Source organism: Schistocerca nitens, chromosome 4 (genome assembly GCF_023898315.1).
Source record: "Schistocerca nitens isolate TAMUIC-IGC-003100 chromosome 4, iqSchNite1.1, whole genome shotgun sequence".
Taxonomy (NCBI): Eukaryota; Metazoa; Arthropoda; class Insecta; order Orthoptera; family Acrididae; genus Schistocerca; species Schistocerca nitens.
Window position 1 is genome coordinate 407292371 of NC_064617.1, and position 18125 is coordinate 407310495.

At 39.8% G+C, this 18125-nt stretch overlaps 1 protein-coding gene across 2 annotated transcripts in view; it reads left to right on the top strand.

The window, feature by feature from the left end:
• The window catches only part of LOC126251983 (abasic site processing protein HMCES-like), a 96596-nt gene that overhangs the window by 15838 nt on the left and 62633 nt on the right, over positions 1 to 18125 (top strand). For both annotated transcript variants that reach the window (XM_049952756.1, XM_049952757.1), the window contains exons 4-6: positions 5205 to 5318; positions 6954 to 7061; positions 10998 to 11143. In XM_049952756.1, the coding sequence (XP_049808713.1) occupies positions 5205 to 5318; positions 6954 to 7061; positions 10998 to 11143 (368 nt within the window). The remainder of the gene's footprint in view (positions 1 to 5204; positions 5319 to 6953; positions 7062 to 10997; positions 11144 to 18125) is intronic.

Here is an 18125-nt window from a genome sequence, read left to right on the forward strand (position 1 = left end):
CTTGTTGTTCTTCATAAATTTTATATACTCCCAGCTGTATTTTTTCTGTGGCCCTGGTTCTTTACGATGATATTGGATGGCTAAGTAAAATATGATCAGGAGCTACGACTTCCGGTTATTTAATCTTGCTCACCTTACTCTTACAGCACATTCACTAACCTCTTCTGATTGAATTTCTGTTCTGAATGTGCTGCATTTACTGCTGGAGGTTAAGAGTACAAATCCAACACCCAACTCTCAAAATAAATAAGTCTTCTCACCAAGGACATCTCATATGTTGTACTCTTGTTAATAGTAACTAAGTGTTACAAAGTTGTTACATCATGTGGAACGTCGCAAAAACATTGATCAGACAAAGACCCAAAATGTTCTGTCCTAAATAACAGATTTCAATTTAATGCATGTACATCACAAGTTATTGTCCCTGTGACATCATAAGCATTGTCATGGCCACTCTTCCTCTGTGGTGTACACCATATCTTCCAGGTAGGCACCGATGATGCAGAATAAACCACCTGACCAGCAGGTACCTTGAATGTGATATGATGTCCATCTTCATCCCGGCTTGAAGATAAGCTGCATCCATCTATCTCATGATACATATGCATAAATAAAACATACATCCAAGTTGTACATTATCTTACACATTACAAAAATAAACTTTTTACCATGGCAATCATCATTTGTTGCTTCAAAAAATACTTGTGCAACACATCACTTCATCAGAGTGATATGTTAAACTATGTGCACTAGCATAGCATAAAATTTTACCTTCAGTAAACCTAGTTTCACACTTTTTTCACTTTCATTTTATTGTTATTTTCATAGCCATGTGTTGTGCAGTCTGAGAGTAAAGTTTGTCTATGAGATGGTAAAATGAAATTATGTTCTTTTCTTGTCATACAATTAGCCTATTGAAAATGGTTTTCTGTAAATAATTCTGGAATGCTATGGATAAACAGTTCATAAATGTAAATACATGGAATAGTTAAAATTTTTAGATCCCTGAATAAAGGTCAAGATGGATCTCAAGGCTTGTATTACAAATTTATTAATAATAAATTTTTGACGTAATAATATTCTATTTACGCTACTTGCATTCCCCAAACGGATTTTTCCACGTCTTACAATGGATTCAAAACAGCTCTGTACACAACTTTCTTAGTGTCAGTGTCAGTTGTGTAGGACAATATTGTCATTGTGAATGCAAGACTATTTTGCTAGGTTGCCAAGTAGCTCATATGAGAAGACCACAATAATTTTTTTCTAGAAATACCAGGAAATTAGCAGAGTCTGCTTCCCTAAGTTCCTGATTTTTATGGGTTATCTAGAAATTACTTAAATTGGATTGCTTGGTTTTAAATTGTTAGTTTGTTTTTTCATGTTTAATTGTAATCCACTTATCTCAAACCACTATTCCAAACTATTTAGAGTGTCAGTGACTTTTTGGGGAATAAGTTGTGCAGTCTTACTTCCAGTGAGTAGATTTGTTGCCAGCAAATAAAACTGAGTGTTATGTTATATTTAGAGGTAGATTGTTTGGGTACACTGAGGTTAGAAAAGTTATGGGATAGCGATATGCACATACACAGATGGCGGTAGTATTGTATATAAAAGGGCAGTGGATTGGCAGAACTGTCATTTGTACACAGGTGTGTCATGTGAAAAGGTTCCCTACAAGATTGTGGCTGCATGATGGGAATTAACATACTTTGAACGCTGAATATTAGTTGGAGCTATACACATGAGATGTCCCATTTCAGAAATTGTTAGACTTCAATAGTCTGAGATCCACAGTGTCAAGAGTGAGTGGATGTGTTGAGAATACCGAATTTGACATTACCTCTCACCACAGATGACGCAGTGGCCAGTGGCCAGTGGCCTTCACTTAATGACCATGAGCACTGGCATTTGTGTAGCATTGTCAGTGCTAACAGACAAGCGACACATATGAAATAACCACAGAAACCAATGTGGCACATATGATGAACGTATCTTTTAGGACAGTGTGGCGAAACTTGGCATTAATGGGCTATGGCAGCAGACAACAGATGTGAGTGCCTTTGCAAGCAGCATGACATCACCTGCGATGCGTCTCCTGGGCTCGTGATCATATTAGTTGGACCATAGTCTACTGTAAACCTTGGCCGGGTCGGATGAGTCCCGATTCCCATTGGTAAGATTTGACGATAGGGCTACAGCGTGATGCAGACCTCAAGAAACCATGAACCCAAGTTGTCAACAAGACACTGTGCAAGCTGATGGTGGCTCCATAATGGTGTGGGCTGCATTTACGTGGAGTAGACTGGGTCCTCTGGTCCGACTGAAATGATTGTTGACTGGAAATGGTTTTGTTCAGCTACCTGGAGACCATTTGTAGCCGTTCAACTCTGGAATTTCTGTGCGCCATGTCACCAGGCCACCATTGTTTGCGATGCGCCTTGTCGGAACATTCTGGACAATTCAGGCAAATTATTTGGCCACGGAGATTGTTCGACAAGAATCCCATTGATCATTTACAGGACATAATCGAGAGGTCAGTTTGTGCACAAGATCCTGCACTAGCAACACTTTCACAATTATGGATGGCTATAGAGGCAACATGGCTCAATATTTCCTCGGGACTTCCGACAGCTTGTTGAGGCCATGTGAAACTTTGGATCTTGATTATAAAAACTTTTTCGGATGGATTCGAGAGCATTGGGAGGAGACTTCCCAGGTGGATCTGCAGCAAGCCATTAACCCTCCTTCATGCAGCAGGACACAGTGTTTTACCACACAGGTATCTTCAACCTGGTGTTTCAGTGGGATGATTGCCTCCAAGCTCGCAGCAATTTTGTCTGATTGGCATACCGATTCTGGACTGTACAGCCTTCGAACAGAAACGTTTTGATTGCCCCTTGTAAGATAAGTTTCATTTTACAGTACATGCTTATTCCTCTTCTTTTTGAAAGAATATTGTGACAACCAGGCAGTAACGATACATTTCATTATACTCTGTAATGAGACTTCTAGAGTTCATGTGTAAAGACAAAACACACCGGTCTTGTGACTGAGTCAACTACTTAAAATTACTGTGTGGCCCAGACTACAGACACTCTGGGTTCTTCCCTTTCCCCTTCTTTTACCAAGCAAAGCAGTGCAGTGGTAAGACACAGGACTTGTGCAGGAGGGAGCAGCACAAATCCCTGTTCAGCCATCCAGACTTAGTCTATCATTGGTTTCCCCAAATTGTATAAGACAAATTCTGGAATGATCCCTTTGAAAAGGGCACAACCAAATTGTTTCCTTAACCTTCCCGAAACTGAAATTGTGCTCCTTCTTTAAAAACCTTACAATCAATGGAATGTTAAACACTTATCTTGCACTCTTCTTTTTCTCATTTTTTCCCCATGACCTTTGACTTCCAACGTTAGGTTTCTCTAATGCATGGAGACTCCTGAGGATATTGGGAGGAAGTGTGCCAGTACACAGAAAACATCCAGAAGTAACACCTGAACAGTTCGCTACCCACATCATTATTGCATCAGGAATCCCTCCAGCGAGAAACTTACCAGACATACTAAACGGCAACTTTGTGAAAGAGAGACGGCATCTCCCTCATCAGAATGTGCTTGTCACTTAACAGTTTCAGACATTGACACCAGACTGAAGCACCTCAAACATATTACGGCACAGGGATTTGATGGGATTTGATGGTATACACCCAGAACTCCTGATCCATATGGGAGGATGTGCTAAGTAATGGATAGCAGAATTATTCATCAACATCCTGTTGACCAGTCAGCTTCCATTGTAGTTCAAGAAGGCAAAGAAAATCTCTGTTTTGAAACATGGCAAACCCAGCAACAAGGTAGAAAGCTATCGTTCTTCTTAGCTGCTGTTATAAACTTTTTGATTGGCTGATATACAACAAAACAAGCAGTGCTAGCTTATAGCATATTATAGTTAGTTATTTAGGCTTCAAACCAGGGTGTAGCTGCTGCGACCAAGTATTCTCTCTTTCATCCTTAATAGAGGCAGGAGACCAAATGAAGCTGAAAACATCTGTAGAATTTGTTGATCTAACTACTGCCTTCAACATTGTTTGGAATGAAGGCCTTATCTATAAGCTTCCTCATATTGTACCATGTAGAAAGGTGGCCCCTCTGGGTAATAAAATCCTAAGTAATCAGAAGTTTGCTCAAGGGCAAAAAATTTTTGACGACCAATGTTATATGTGAAAGCTTAGCTTTTCTTGTACCTGTACTGTACATATATTAATTTAATCCATTAACTTTTTTCTATTTGTGTGACCACACTACTAAACAGTGCCGTTGCTATTGACTGACTACATCACGTGTCCTAGGCTCTGAATCTCTGCCGTTATTGGTTGATGAGATCACGTAACTTGAGCTATGATTGACTGACAAAAGTGCATCACAATCTTGATTTTAGTGCTTTGGAAGTTACCTTACTGTATTTATTGGAATACCTGTTTATACTTTCGTAATGCGAAAATATGCAGTGCATGTGCTGGGAAGTTCTATGCCAGGGTATAAAACCTTCACCATTCAAAGGATTGATAAGTTTTGCATCTCGAAGGGAAAGTATATTGTCACTTAACACAGAAAAAAATTTACTTTCATCAGTGTTATAGTATATTTCCATATGGAAAGAAGTGTATTTTTAACTGGGAAATCTAGGGAAAATCTGAGAATTTTTTTCTTGTCCATTTGTACACCCTGTAAAAGTTCTTCACACAGTCCCTTACTAGTTCAGAAAACTATGTCAGAATCTGCATGCACCAAGTTCTGAAACACACATTAATTCTGAAACATTATAGTGTTAGTATATTTTTCTTTGATACTCCTTCCTTGTCTCATTATTTCACGTTTGTGTCAGGAGGCAGTATTCTCTCTCTCTCTCTCTCTCTCTCTCTCTCTCTCTCTCTCTCGCTCTCGCTCTTTATCTATCTACATGTTTGTCATCTGTAGAAAGTAACTGTAATGCAAATATTCATTTGTCACCCTTGAGGTTCTATTTTTTACTGTCAGTAGCTCCATGTAGGTTTGAGACTTGATTATCTTTTTTGATATTGTATGTTTAATTAAATTTTTAATTTTAAAATTACAGCTAATGGAACAGAATGTGTTGTTCAGATTTATTTATGATTTTTGACAGTGGCTCTGTGATTTTGTAATACATCTCTCTATTTGATGCAGATTGATATATATGACAGGAAAACGTGGAATCTTGAGTGGACTGCAGAAGGAGGCTGGAAAGGACCAAGGCTTTTGGCCCTAGCGGGACTTTACAATATCTGGGTGTCTCCTGAGGTAATAAGTGTTATGAATAATTGCCTTATTTTGCATCCTAAAATTCAGTGTCATTATCATTTAGTACCTTCACCTAAACAGTGGTAAATCTAGGCTGGAATAATGATGACTATTATTATTATTATTATTATTATTATGAAAAAAATTGCTTCTCACCATATAGTGGAGATATTGAGTGACAGACAGGTACAACAAAAAGACTGCTAAGCAAATAAGTGTATGTTGATCGATTCAGAAGATGGCCTTCTAATCGAAAGCTTACTTGCTGAGCAGTCTTTCTGTTGTGGATGTCACTGCTGTACAGTGAGTAGCACTCTGTCCTTTTCATAATGTTGTCAGTACCCTCCCTTAGATTTTTCAGCGTATTTGAAGCCTCTTGTCTGGACCATTAGAGAAGATCCATGACTGTCAAGTGGGCTTTCTGCAGCTGCTTCACTTGTCCTACCTTGACCAACTGTGTAATGTGATGTTTATTTTTCTATGCAACACCTCAGTGTTTCCACAGTTATTGGTGATTTAAGCTTTCACGCAGTACTGATGGTAGTCTTTTGCACTTCATACTTGAAACCTGGCAGCAGTGCTGCCAGCTGTCTAGGATCTTCTTTCTCCACACAAAATATTGGTTATTTTGTTGTCTGAAATGTATTAACTGCAAAAGAATTATAGTAATGGCAGAATAAACATATTTCCATGCTAGTATTTCACTCTTCTTTTGTTGCCAAAATGGGAAATAAGTCCTCCTTAAATACAAGGTACTTTACAAAATGTTGTTATGCGTTACTTAAGCCTGACCACTAACATTTAACAGACAGTCTTACTGTATTGTGACCTTTCTGAAAGCATAGTGATAGTTTCTTATCTCAGTAACCACATCAGATCCAAAATATATCAGTTTTGTTTAATGCACAGGCTGTGGCAAGTCTAGGGGCAAGTCTATCCATTCTTTGTGACTGTTCACTGCATACAAGATACGTATTTGTAGGGACAGGAAAAAATCATTTTATTTAATGGCCAAAGTCAGTGTTGTTTTGGCAAATTTGGTGTGATTTTCTGTCAAATTCAGTTATTATTTGCTAGATTCGTGTTATTTTTCCAAAATTCTTTGTAACTTTTGCCAAATTCATTGTTTTTTCCAAATTTGGTGTTATTTTTGTTGCAACATCAAAGTTTGTCAGGTGGAAAATGAAGTGTTATTTTTAAGATACACGAACCTCAGCCTTGAAGATTTGAAGACAAAATGCAATTTTAACATTCAGTAACTGTCAGTTACAAATATTAGTAAACTACTTTCCTCAGATTTATGACTTTTTATATAGCAAAATTACAAATTTTGTGAAATCTTAAAAAAGTACTGATTTTGTGTTATTTCATTAAAAACCAATAATTTCTTGTTAGCGTTATCATGAAATTTTCCTGTCCCTACGCATTGGTATTCTCACTAAAACCATCTAGAGACTGAAGTGTCAAAATTACATACTATGTACTTGATGGTGGAAACCTTTTTCTGTAAACAGCAATATAATTGAGTAGTATTGGCTGTTGTTGAAATTTGCAAATGTTATTGTTATGCCATATTTTTTAGGAGTTCTGTTCTAAATTTTATACTGCATTAAAAATAGAGTTTCAATCCTACAGGGTGATAAAGTATACAGTTGTTCTGTCTTCACAACCACACCAAATGATGATTTCAAATACATCCATCACAGGATCCCAGTTGTTTTGGAGAATGATGAAGCCATTGAGGTAAGCAGAAAGTATTTCCTTCTCTCCATAAATTTTAACTGAAATGGTTTCTTTACTCAGGTTTGAGCTTTCAATTATAAATTTTTGTGTGAGAAGCTGTGTTTTTTGTCACTCCTTATATTTTGTAACCATGACTAAATTGTAGTTGCTGAGGTGTTAGTTTGATGGTATAACAGGTGCTCTTTAGATTATTGATAGTGTCAGAACTTGAAGGCATCTTAACCTCTTGTGTTTTAGTGGAAAAACTCATTGACACCATGACCCATGTATACATGGGACCTTCGCAGTCACCTCCCTCTTTTTATTCGTGCATTTTTAATGAATCGACAGTTCAGGGTACGTGTGGGTTCTGTCCTGTCCGACGCCTTTCGCCAGGAGAATGGGGTGCCACAGGGCTCAGTTTTGAGCGTCGCTCTCTTCGCTATATCGATAAATCCAATAATGGATTGCCTCCCAGCTGATGTATCAGGTTCCTTTTCGTGGACGATTTTACCATCTGTTGCAGCGCGCAGCGTACATGTTTCCTGGAGCACTGTCTTCAGTGTTGTCTTGACCATCTTTACTCCTGGAGTGTCGCCAATGGCTTCCGTTTTTCTGCCGAGAAGACGGTCTGTATTAACTTCTGGCGCTACAAAGTGTTTCTCCCACCGTCCTTACGTCTCGGTCCCATTGCTCTCCCATTCGTGGAGACAACAAAATTTTTAGGTCTTACATTTGACAGGAAACTTAGCTGGTCTCCACATGTGTCATATTTGGCTGCCCGTTGTACCCGTTCTCTAAATGTCCTCTGTGTTCTCAGTGGTGCGTCGTGGGGAGCGGATCGAACCGTGCTACTTCGCCTATATCGGTCGATCGTCCGCTCAAAGCTGGATTATGGGAGCTTTGTATACTCCTCTGCACAGCCGTCCATCTTATGCCACCTCAACTCTATACAACATCAGGAGTTATGTATTGCGATCGGAGCGTTCTATACCAGTCCCGTCGAGAGTCTTCATGCTGAAGCCGAGGAATTGCCACTAACCTACCGGTGCGATATACTGCTTTGTTGGTATGCCTGTCGGCTATTGTCAATGCCCGAACACCCGTCTTATCGTTCCTATTATGACAACTGTCTCGACCGTCAATACGGGTTGTATGTCTCTGCCCTGCTACCCCCTGGAGTTCACTTTCGTCTCCTCCTTCAGCACCTTGATTTTTCACTCCCTGCAACCTTTCGAGTGGGCGAGAGCCAAACTCCACCTTGGGTCCAGGCTCAGGTTCGCGTTCACCTTGACCTCAGCTTGCTCCCGAAGGAGGTTACCCCAGCTTTGGTATACCGCTCCTGGTTTGTCGAACTTCGCTTGAAGTTCCTTAATACGATCTTCATTTATACAGATGGCTCTAAGATCAATGACGGTGTCGGGTGTTCTTTTATTGTCGGGGCACACAGTTTCAAATACCGGGTCCATGGCCATTGTTCGGTCTTCACAGCTGAGCTATTTGCCCTCTCCCAGGCTGTTCTTTACATCCGCCACCACCGACATTCTGCTTATGTCATCCGCTCTGATTCCCTGAGTGCCATCCAGAGCCTCAGTGATCCGTATTCGTTTCAACCTTTCGTGCACCGGATCCAACGCTCTCTTTAGCAGCTGGTGGACGACGGTTCTCCAGTTACCTTTATGTGGGTTCCTGGCCATGTCGGTATCCCTGGGAACGAAACTGCAGATGCCACAGCCAAGGCTGCGGTCCTCCAGCCTCGGACAGCTTCTTGTTGTGTGCCTTCATCTGATTTTAGCAGGGTCATTTGTAAGCGCATTTTATCACTGTGGCTTGCCGATTGGGCTACACTTACTGACAACAAGCTTCGGGCCTTGAAACCTCTCCCCATGGCTTGGACGACCTCTTCACGCCCTTCTCGGCAGGAGGAGGTCGTTTTGGCCCTGTTACAAATTGGACACTGCCGGTTCAGCCATCGCCATCTGCTGACGGCTGCGCCAGTGCCGTTCTGCCCATGTCGGCAATTTCTCACGGTACGCCACATTTTAACGTCTTGTCCCAATTTTAATACACTGCGCGTTGATCTTAGCCTGCCATGTAGTCTGGATGCCATTTTAGCGGATGACCCGGAAGCAGCTGCTTGCGTTCTACGTTTTATCCACTTGACAAACCTGTCTAAGAATATTTGATTATGCTGTTTTCTTTTAATCCCTTGCCTGTTAATGTGCCTTTTATAGTGTTGTCCCTTTTAGTGGCTGTTTTAACCTTGTGCCTCGCAGTGCATTCATAACTTAGTCTGGGCACTAATGACCACTGTAGTTGTGCGCCTTAAAACCACAAAAAAAAAGATCAAATTGTAGTTGCTAAAGTGTCAAATAAAATTTTGGCCCTAATGTGACAAGTTATCTATCAGATGCTGCATAATCATTATGGTGCCAAGCTAGAAGATAATGAAAAAGGTCGAAATTCTAAATTTTGTCTTCAGAAGCTGCACATCAAAGCATTTCCTGCTAGAGACTATTACAGATGTGATAATTATTGATGTGTCATTATGAAATAGAATAGGTTGTCCCCCCCCCCCCCCACACACACACACACATTTTCATATAAGCAAGCACCCATCATGCACACAGGGCTGGTCAGAGGTGCTGGTGGTAGTGGCCTCGTGTGCTTGCGTGTGTGAATGAATGTGTGTGTTTTGTTTGCTGAAGAAGGATTTGACCAAAAGATACAATGTGTAAGATACTTTTCATTGTACCTGTCTGCAACTCAGTGGGTCATCTTTAAGGTGAGTAGCAATCTTTCCTTTCCATGTTAATGAGGCATTAAACTCTAAACTGTCTTTCTTCTCGTCCCCCCCCCCCCTCCCCATCTTCCTCCCATGTAGCATCATACAAAATTTTATTAGAAAGAAAAAACATGGAATATGTTGTCCGGGAATGTGATGTTTCTCCATAACAATGTAGTGATACTCATGTTTCTTCATAGCATAGGACTGTAAGAACATTGACAGGTTACCTCTTTTTACCATCCACATGAAGTAGTAGTTATCATTTGTCTAGATGCAATAAAGAACACCAAGGAGAGAATAAATATCAGAAGTTAATTACCATATACTTATGTGTAGTGGTCATGACAGCAGCCTACGTCTATCCTGATCCAAAGAATTGGAAAACTCTCACTGGTGGCAGTGGTGTATCGACAGTCAGGGAAATACTTTGAAAAAATTTGCGAAGTTTGGTGGGTGTCTCTCTTTCCATTCTCAGACTAAACACACACACAACAAATCATGAACCACGTCTGTTGTGTATATGAGGGCTTTTGATGCTGGGACACCCCATCTCAAAAATGCAAATTATAAAAATGTGGCTAATTTTCCGCCAGCAGTTAGTCACTTTTCCTAAAATTCAAAGTTTCTTATAGCCAAAACTCTTGCTGTGGCTATACCAGTTTCAACTTGATAGTCATTTTCGATAGCCTGTGGAATAAGTTTCGTCTTAACACATCACAATATGTGTAGTGTCACTATACATGCGAGACTCCTAGATCTTGGGTTAGATGGACTGTGACAATATAAATAGTAGTTATTCCCAACTTTAATCTTCGACATTGGCCCCAGATGGTCAGGTTTGAATTAGTCATCCAAAACAGTCCATTGGGAAAAATAAATTTCAAAGCTAAACATACTATCAGGTGGATTTCTGAGAACCACAGAAATATCCCAATGAATTATAATGCTTTTTTTCCCCCCAAAACTTGTCAATTCTTCCTACCCACTATTACAGAATGTGTTTGCAGACTAGTTGTGATTGAGTTGCGTCTGTTTGTGTACATCAGTATTCATTATCTGCTATGATTTGTTTAGTGTTACTTTACTAACCCTTGTTTAAATATTTTTTGCAGTGTATCTGTTGATCATAATTTTGTGAAAAATTTACCGTAAATTTTATATTTACACAGATGTGGCTCGATGTAGCGGGAAAGGCGCCAATTGATGCTGTGGCATTGTTGAAAGCCCCAAAGTTGCTTGCTTATCATCCAGTATCAAATATTGTGAATAATTCACGTAATAAAGATGACGAGTGCATGAAGCCTATTGATCCTAAGTAAGTGCAGTCATGTGTTTGTGAACTTTAATAATTTAATAAGGCTTGGATGTCCATCTTTACAGTGAGAGTTGCCATCTGTACAAACTTTGTTTTCTAATATTATGTAGCATATGAGGCTTATCGGTTTTTACTTTCAAAATTATTTACTTTCATTGTCATATCACACCAAGAGTTGACTGAAACTGAATTCTTCTCACTTAGGCATAACTTCCCCGTACACAGCTTAGTTGGTAAACTTCTGTTTATAAGTGGAATAATTCATGCATGAAAGTGAAGTTACTATCCATACACATTTTTTACTGCCTTCAGTGGTATATAGAGTGGGGAAATTACAGTTACTTTATAGGTAACATTACAGTTGCATAAACCTCCGTGTGCATCAGAGGAATTCAATATTAAACTTCTGCTTATCCGTTATGGCAGTCTTCTTTATTTCTTAGAAAGTGTACACTGCAATAGTGCATCTTAAAACTTGTTAATGTATGCACTTCTTAATGTATGCACTTGTGCACTTGTTAAAGTATGCACTTGTTAATGTTGTTGTTGTTGTTGTTGTTGTGGTCTTCAGTCCTGAGACTGGTTTGGTGCAGCTCTCCATGCTACTCTATCCTGTGCAAGCTGCTTCATCTCCCAGTACCTACTGCAACCTACATCCTTCTGAATCTGCTCAGTGTATTCATCTCTTGGTCTCCCTCTACGATTTTTACCCTCCACGCTGCCCTCCAATGCTAAATTTGTGATCCCTTGATGCCTCAGAACATGTCCTACCAACCGATCCCTTCTTCTAGTCAAGTTGTGCCACAAACTTCTCTTCTCCCCAATCCTATTCAATACCTCCTCATTAGTTACGTGATCTACCCACCTTATCTTCAGCATTCTTCTGTAGGTAGCACCACATTTCGAAAGCTTCTATTCTCTTCTTGTCCAAACTATTTATCGTCTATGTTTCACTTCCATACATGGCTACACTCCATACAAATACTTTCAGAAACGACTTCCTGACACTTAAATCTATACTCGATGTTAACAAATTTCTCTTCTTCAGAAACGATTTCCTTGCCATTGCCAGTCTACATTTAATATCCTCTCTACTTCGACCATCATCAGTTATTTTACTCCCTAAATAGCAAAACTCCTTTACTACTTTAAGTGTCTCATTTCCTAATCTAATCCCCTCAGCATCACCCGATTTAATTTGACTACATTCCATTATCCTCGTTTTGCTTTTGTTGATGTTCATCTTATATCCTCCTTTCAAGACACTGTCCATTCCGTTCAACTGCTCTTCCAAGTCCTTTGCTGTCTCTGACAGAATTACAATGTCATCGGCGAACCTTAAAGTTTTTACTTCTTCTCCATGAATTTTAATACCTACTCCAAATTTTTCTTTTGTTTCCTTTACTGCTTGCTCAATATACAGATTGAATAACATCGGGGAGAGGCTACCACCCTGTCTGACTCCTTTCCCAACCACTGCTTCCCTTTCATGCCCCTCGACTCCTATAACTGCCATCTGGTTTCTGTACAAATTGTAAATAGCCTTTTGCTCCTTGTATTTTACCCCTGCCACCTTCAGAATTTGAAAGAGAGTATTCCAGTTAACGTTGTCAAAAGCTTTCTCTAAGTCTACAAATGCTAGAAACGTAGGTTTGCCTTTTCTTAATCTTTCTTCTAAGATAAGTCGTAAGGTTAGTATTGCCTCACATGTTCCAACATTTCTACGGAATCCAAACTGATCTTCCCCGAGGTCCGCTTCTACCAGTTTTTCCATTCGTCTGTAAAGAATTCGCGTTAGTATTTTGCAGCTGTGACTTATAAAACTGATAGTTCGGTAATTTTCACATCTGTCAGCACCTGCTTTCTTTGGGATTGGAATTATTATATTCTTCTTGAAGTCTGTGGGTATTTCGCCTGTCTCATACATCTTGCTCACCAGATGGTAGAGTTTTGTCATGACTGGCTCTCCCAAGGCCATCAGTAGTTCTAATGGAATGTTGTCTACTCCCGGGGCCTTGTTTCAACTCAGGTCGTTCAGTGCTCTGTCAAACTCTTCACGCAGTATCTTATCTCCCATTTCATCTTCATCTACATCCTCTTCCATTTCCATAATATTGTCCTCAAGTACTTCGCCCTTGTATAAACCCTCTATATACTCCTTCCATCTTTCTGCCTTCCCTTCTTTGCTTAGAACTGGGTTGCCATCTGAGCTCTTGATAGTCATACAAGTGGTTCTCTTCTCTCCAAAGGTCTCTTTAATTTTCCTGTAGGCAGTATCTATCTTGTTAATGTATGCAATTGTTAATGTATGCAATTGGAACTGTGTCAACATGTCTTTATTTTTGTAGAGGACTGATTCTGAATGTTAATACTATGCACTTAAACACTAAAAGATCAGCAGCCATTGGAGTTTTTTTTTTTTTTTTAATTATTGTACTGATGCTTAAATAATTATTACATAGATAGGTGTTGAATGTAAATAAATAATGAGAAGATATCATAAAATAGAGCATTATAGTAGCTACTTACTGTATCAAATTCATCTGTTCATTTGTTTTTCATTTTTTAATTAAGCTGTACTTTTTGTGGTGTCACGTGAGTTCATAGAGAGTTGATCAGGTCCCATTTGCACTTTTAATCATCAGTGGAACAGCTTGTCAGATAACTGTAAACTCAAAAGCCAACCAGTCATTAGTAAAAAAGGACTCTTGAGTCTAATGGAGTAGCTCTTACATTCTTTATCGATTAAACTGTAGAGCTGGCTCCACTTCTGTGTCACCTATGTAGATCATGTTTCATGAAAGAGTGGAGCATTCCATGTTATTAAAACAGGTCATTTCACTTCAAATTAAGAATGCTGTCCAACGAACACGTTCATAGCTTGATTTACCCACCTCCTGTTGTGTCTAGAAAGACAACCCAGTGAGGTGATGAAATGTTAAGACTGGATATTGTTCATGAGGATTGAACCCTTGAATAAATCCCCATCCAGCCATCCAGGATTATATTTTCCATAGTTTAACTGTACCACTGAAAATGTACACTAGGGTGGTTCCTGTGAACAGACCGTGGCTAATTATTTCCTCTTCTTTGTCTGACTGACAAATGGCTTAGGCTAATGACCATGCCATTGATAGAAAACTGGACTGTACACTCCCTTCTTTGAAAGGAGAGTGTACAGGGTGTTTCAAAAAGAACTTTACAACTTTGAAAATTCATATAAATTACTTCATAGTACCTACAGAGGTGACTGTTGTGTCAATTTTTAGAGAAATACATAAAGTTTTGTATCGTGTAATTTTCTATTGCCGAATCGCAACATAAGGAGCGCTAGCGGCAGTTGCGTTAAAGATGGCTGCCTTCACTGGACCCGAGCGCGCTTTCTGTGTGTTTTGGTTTGAAGAATCAAAGCCAGCAACAACAGTTCAGCGTAATTTCTGTTTCAATTACGCTAAAGATTCTCCTACAATTTATGAGTGGCATAAATGTTTTGTAGAAACAGGGTGCTCAGTAACACATGAGAAATCATCTGACGTCATTGAGCAAGTGAGACAACGTTTTGTCAACAGCCCTACTAAATCAACCCATTGTGCATCTCGCGAACTGCAAATCTCACATACAAGTGTTTGGCATGTGTTGAGAAACCGTTTGCATTTGAAACCGTACAGAAGACACTGATAAAATTGCTCGCAAGAACTTTTGTGCAGATATGTTGAATAAATTACATGAGGATGAACATTTCTTGGACAAAATCAGCTTTTCACTTAAGTGGCAAGGTTAACACAAATAACTGTAGGATAAAACATTGCAACATGTTCATGATAGCCCTAAACTGAACGTTTTTGCTGCATTGAGCAAGAACAAAGTGTATAGCGCCTTTTTTTCCCACGAGACAACCGTTAATGGGATAGTGTACCTGGATATGTTTCAACAATTTTTGATACCACAGATCGATGTGGATGACCAAGAAGGAAATGTTTACTCAATGCAAGATGGTGCACCACCCCACTACCTGGCTGATGTCCGGTATTTTCTCATTGACCGCTTTTCAGGTCAATGGCTTGGCCATTATGTGCCAATTTCATGGCCTCTTTGTTCCCCAGACTTGACGCCACTTGACGTTTTTTTTGGGGGATTCATCAAGGATATCGTGTTTGTACCTCCTATGCCAGCTTCTCTATCTGAACTTACAGCAAGAATTTACGCCACCACTGAGCAATTTACATCTGTAATGCTACAGCAAACTTGGGAAGAAATTGTCTTCCAATGGGATGTGTGCATGATAACCAATGGAAGCCACATACATCTTTAGTTTAAGGTAAAAAAACTGTGTGTGTTTCCCTACAAAGCAACTCTAAACCCATCTCTATATCTTCTTTCAATAAATTTAAGTGAATTTTTAAAGTTGTAAAGTTCTTTTCGAAACACCTTGTACTGTGTTTATAGCCAGCAGACACTTTTGGGTTGGATAATTCTAGTCTGTTACCCACAGTAGTTGGTACACACCCCACTGCGCTATTGTTCTCTGCTGAAGAATTTGTACTTACTAGAAATGGCTTATCTGTATAATTGATATCCAAAATGCAAAACGGATAGTGATTTTAAATCATTGGAATGTCCTGGATACCATAAAATGGTAATTTAATGAATAAAAGAAAAACACAAGGGGACCAGTTAAACATGCATGGTGTGACACAGTGACAGGAGCCGAGTTTTTAAATGAAATTTCAGATTCCTTAATAATAAAAGCAGGAGTTAACAATGTGATGCCTTTGTGCAAAGGGTTTGTAGGCCCAACAAAGATGAACTCGTGGGGAAGTGTTGAGAGGAGAAGTCATATTTATCAGAGACATATACACCTCCTTGCCTCTTCTTCTCCATCTTGCAAGCAGTTAATGTTACAGTGCTTGTGCCTTATAAGCTAGTGACCGTCATCTCCTAAAGCCCTGGGCCAGGAGGTTCTCAACAGCCTCATCAGACACCCACTTCCTCCCAATTCCTTGACCATTCATTTCTTCCTTTGTGTGTATGGACCTCTGCCAATGCACGCTACTGTGACAGAAAAGACAGCCTAATGCTGAAAAAAGAACTATGCATTCTGAACATGAATTAGTGCATGCTCTAAACCACTGGTACAGGATAGTTTTCCACCATTGGTTGCTCACAGTTTTGTTTCCCTTCTTTGACACTGCCTATTGTTAGAGTATCCAACAATTGTCACTCTAGTGACAACATCCCAGTCTTAGTGCATTCAGTAGATTGTGCAATGCTAAATGGATAGTGGGCACAGTATCCAGATGGTTGGATCACATTACAGATATGATCCATTACATCACTTGTGTATGTATTCGAAATCCTTCAGGACGACTACAGAGACCACTGGCTCTAATATAAAAATTTCTCTTTCTTCCATTCTTTTTTGCTTTCTTGTCTGCTGAGCTGGCTGCTGTTGAAATACTTGAACATATAATTGGATTGAATGATAAGTGAAGGTGGTTGAAATTATGCAGGCAATGCAAATAATAATACTTATGTTTATTTGTAACTCAAACAAATACACATGTGAGCAACTCTTCAGTCTGTGTGCATTTAACACCACAACTACGATATGAGAGAAGGTAATCTACTTTCTTTCATTTGTAACAAGTGAAAGTGGCCTGGCGACAGATTCATTTTGCTCAAGTGAGTCTCTAATCGATGGCAAAGGAGATAAACAAAAAAAATCTACAATAACACTACATTGAAACAATGAATTATGTTACGTTCCAGCTGGGACAGGTGGGATATTACACTGTATCATGGTGGAACAAGGCATAGTGTGCTACAGTTGGAAGAAAATGAGATACACTTGATAGATTCGAATGCAGTCCAACTGCAGAGAACCTCGTAGCATTTTGAGTAGTTCAGCCAGATGCCACAAACTTATTAAGGAGACCAAGAAGAGATTATTCCAGAAATCCTTCTATATCTCAGATAATTCCCCTAGGCCTTTGATTCTATGGGGGACCATCAGGATTTCAGCTGGTGTAAAAGGTGTTCTGGTAATATGGTTATTGAGATGATATTCTCTAAATGAGCAAAGATACTGGACTCTCATTCAGGACACACTCAAATTCCCCTACCGGCCTTCAAAATTTAGTTTCCTGAGATTTCCCTAAATGGCTTAAGGCAAATGTCGGGATTGTTTCTGTGGAAAGGACATGATCTGTTTCCTTCCTCATCCATCTCCCATAAACACATCTCATCAGTCGTCAATATATGAATATACTACTTCCTCAGTAATCGAAGGGCACATAAAAAAGATTTAGAACATGCTAGCTTTTGGGTCAATGAGTTTTCAGAGCTGTAGAGTGTGTGACGCTGCCCCACTCCCCCTCCATGCCCCTCTTACACACACACACACACACACACACACACCAGAACAACTACATTGTCCTGGTTGTCTACATAGTTTGACTGTGGTGAGGGTTTGTGTCAGGTGTAGTTGATGAGAGGAGTTTGACTGCGGTGAGGGTTTGTGTCAGGTGTAGTTGATGAGAGGAGAAAGGATATGGGGGATGAGGAGGAGGGTTGGGGAAGGGTGGCTGATGGGAGGTCAAGGCAGCAGATGTCCAAGATAGGACTGTGGCACCTGTGAGCTCGTTCCTGGTTACAGACAGAGAGTTTTGTGCTGACAATATGACAACGTAGAGTACGAGATTAAGATGAAGAGGGAAACTGAGGAACAGGATGTGCATGCTGGATGACGAGTGGGCAGGGGTGGAGGTTGATGTGGGGCTTCTGGATATTAAGGTAAGTAGAATTACGGGAACAAAGATTGTGTTGCTATGATAACTCCCATCTGTGTAATTCAAAGAAGGTTTGTGTGTGTGTGTGTGTGTGTGTGTGTGAGAGAGAGAGAGAGAGAGAGAGAGAGAGAGAGAGAGAGGGAGGGAGGGGGGGGGGGTTGCCATTGAAATCAAACATTTCCTGTTACTGGATT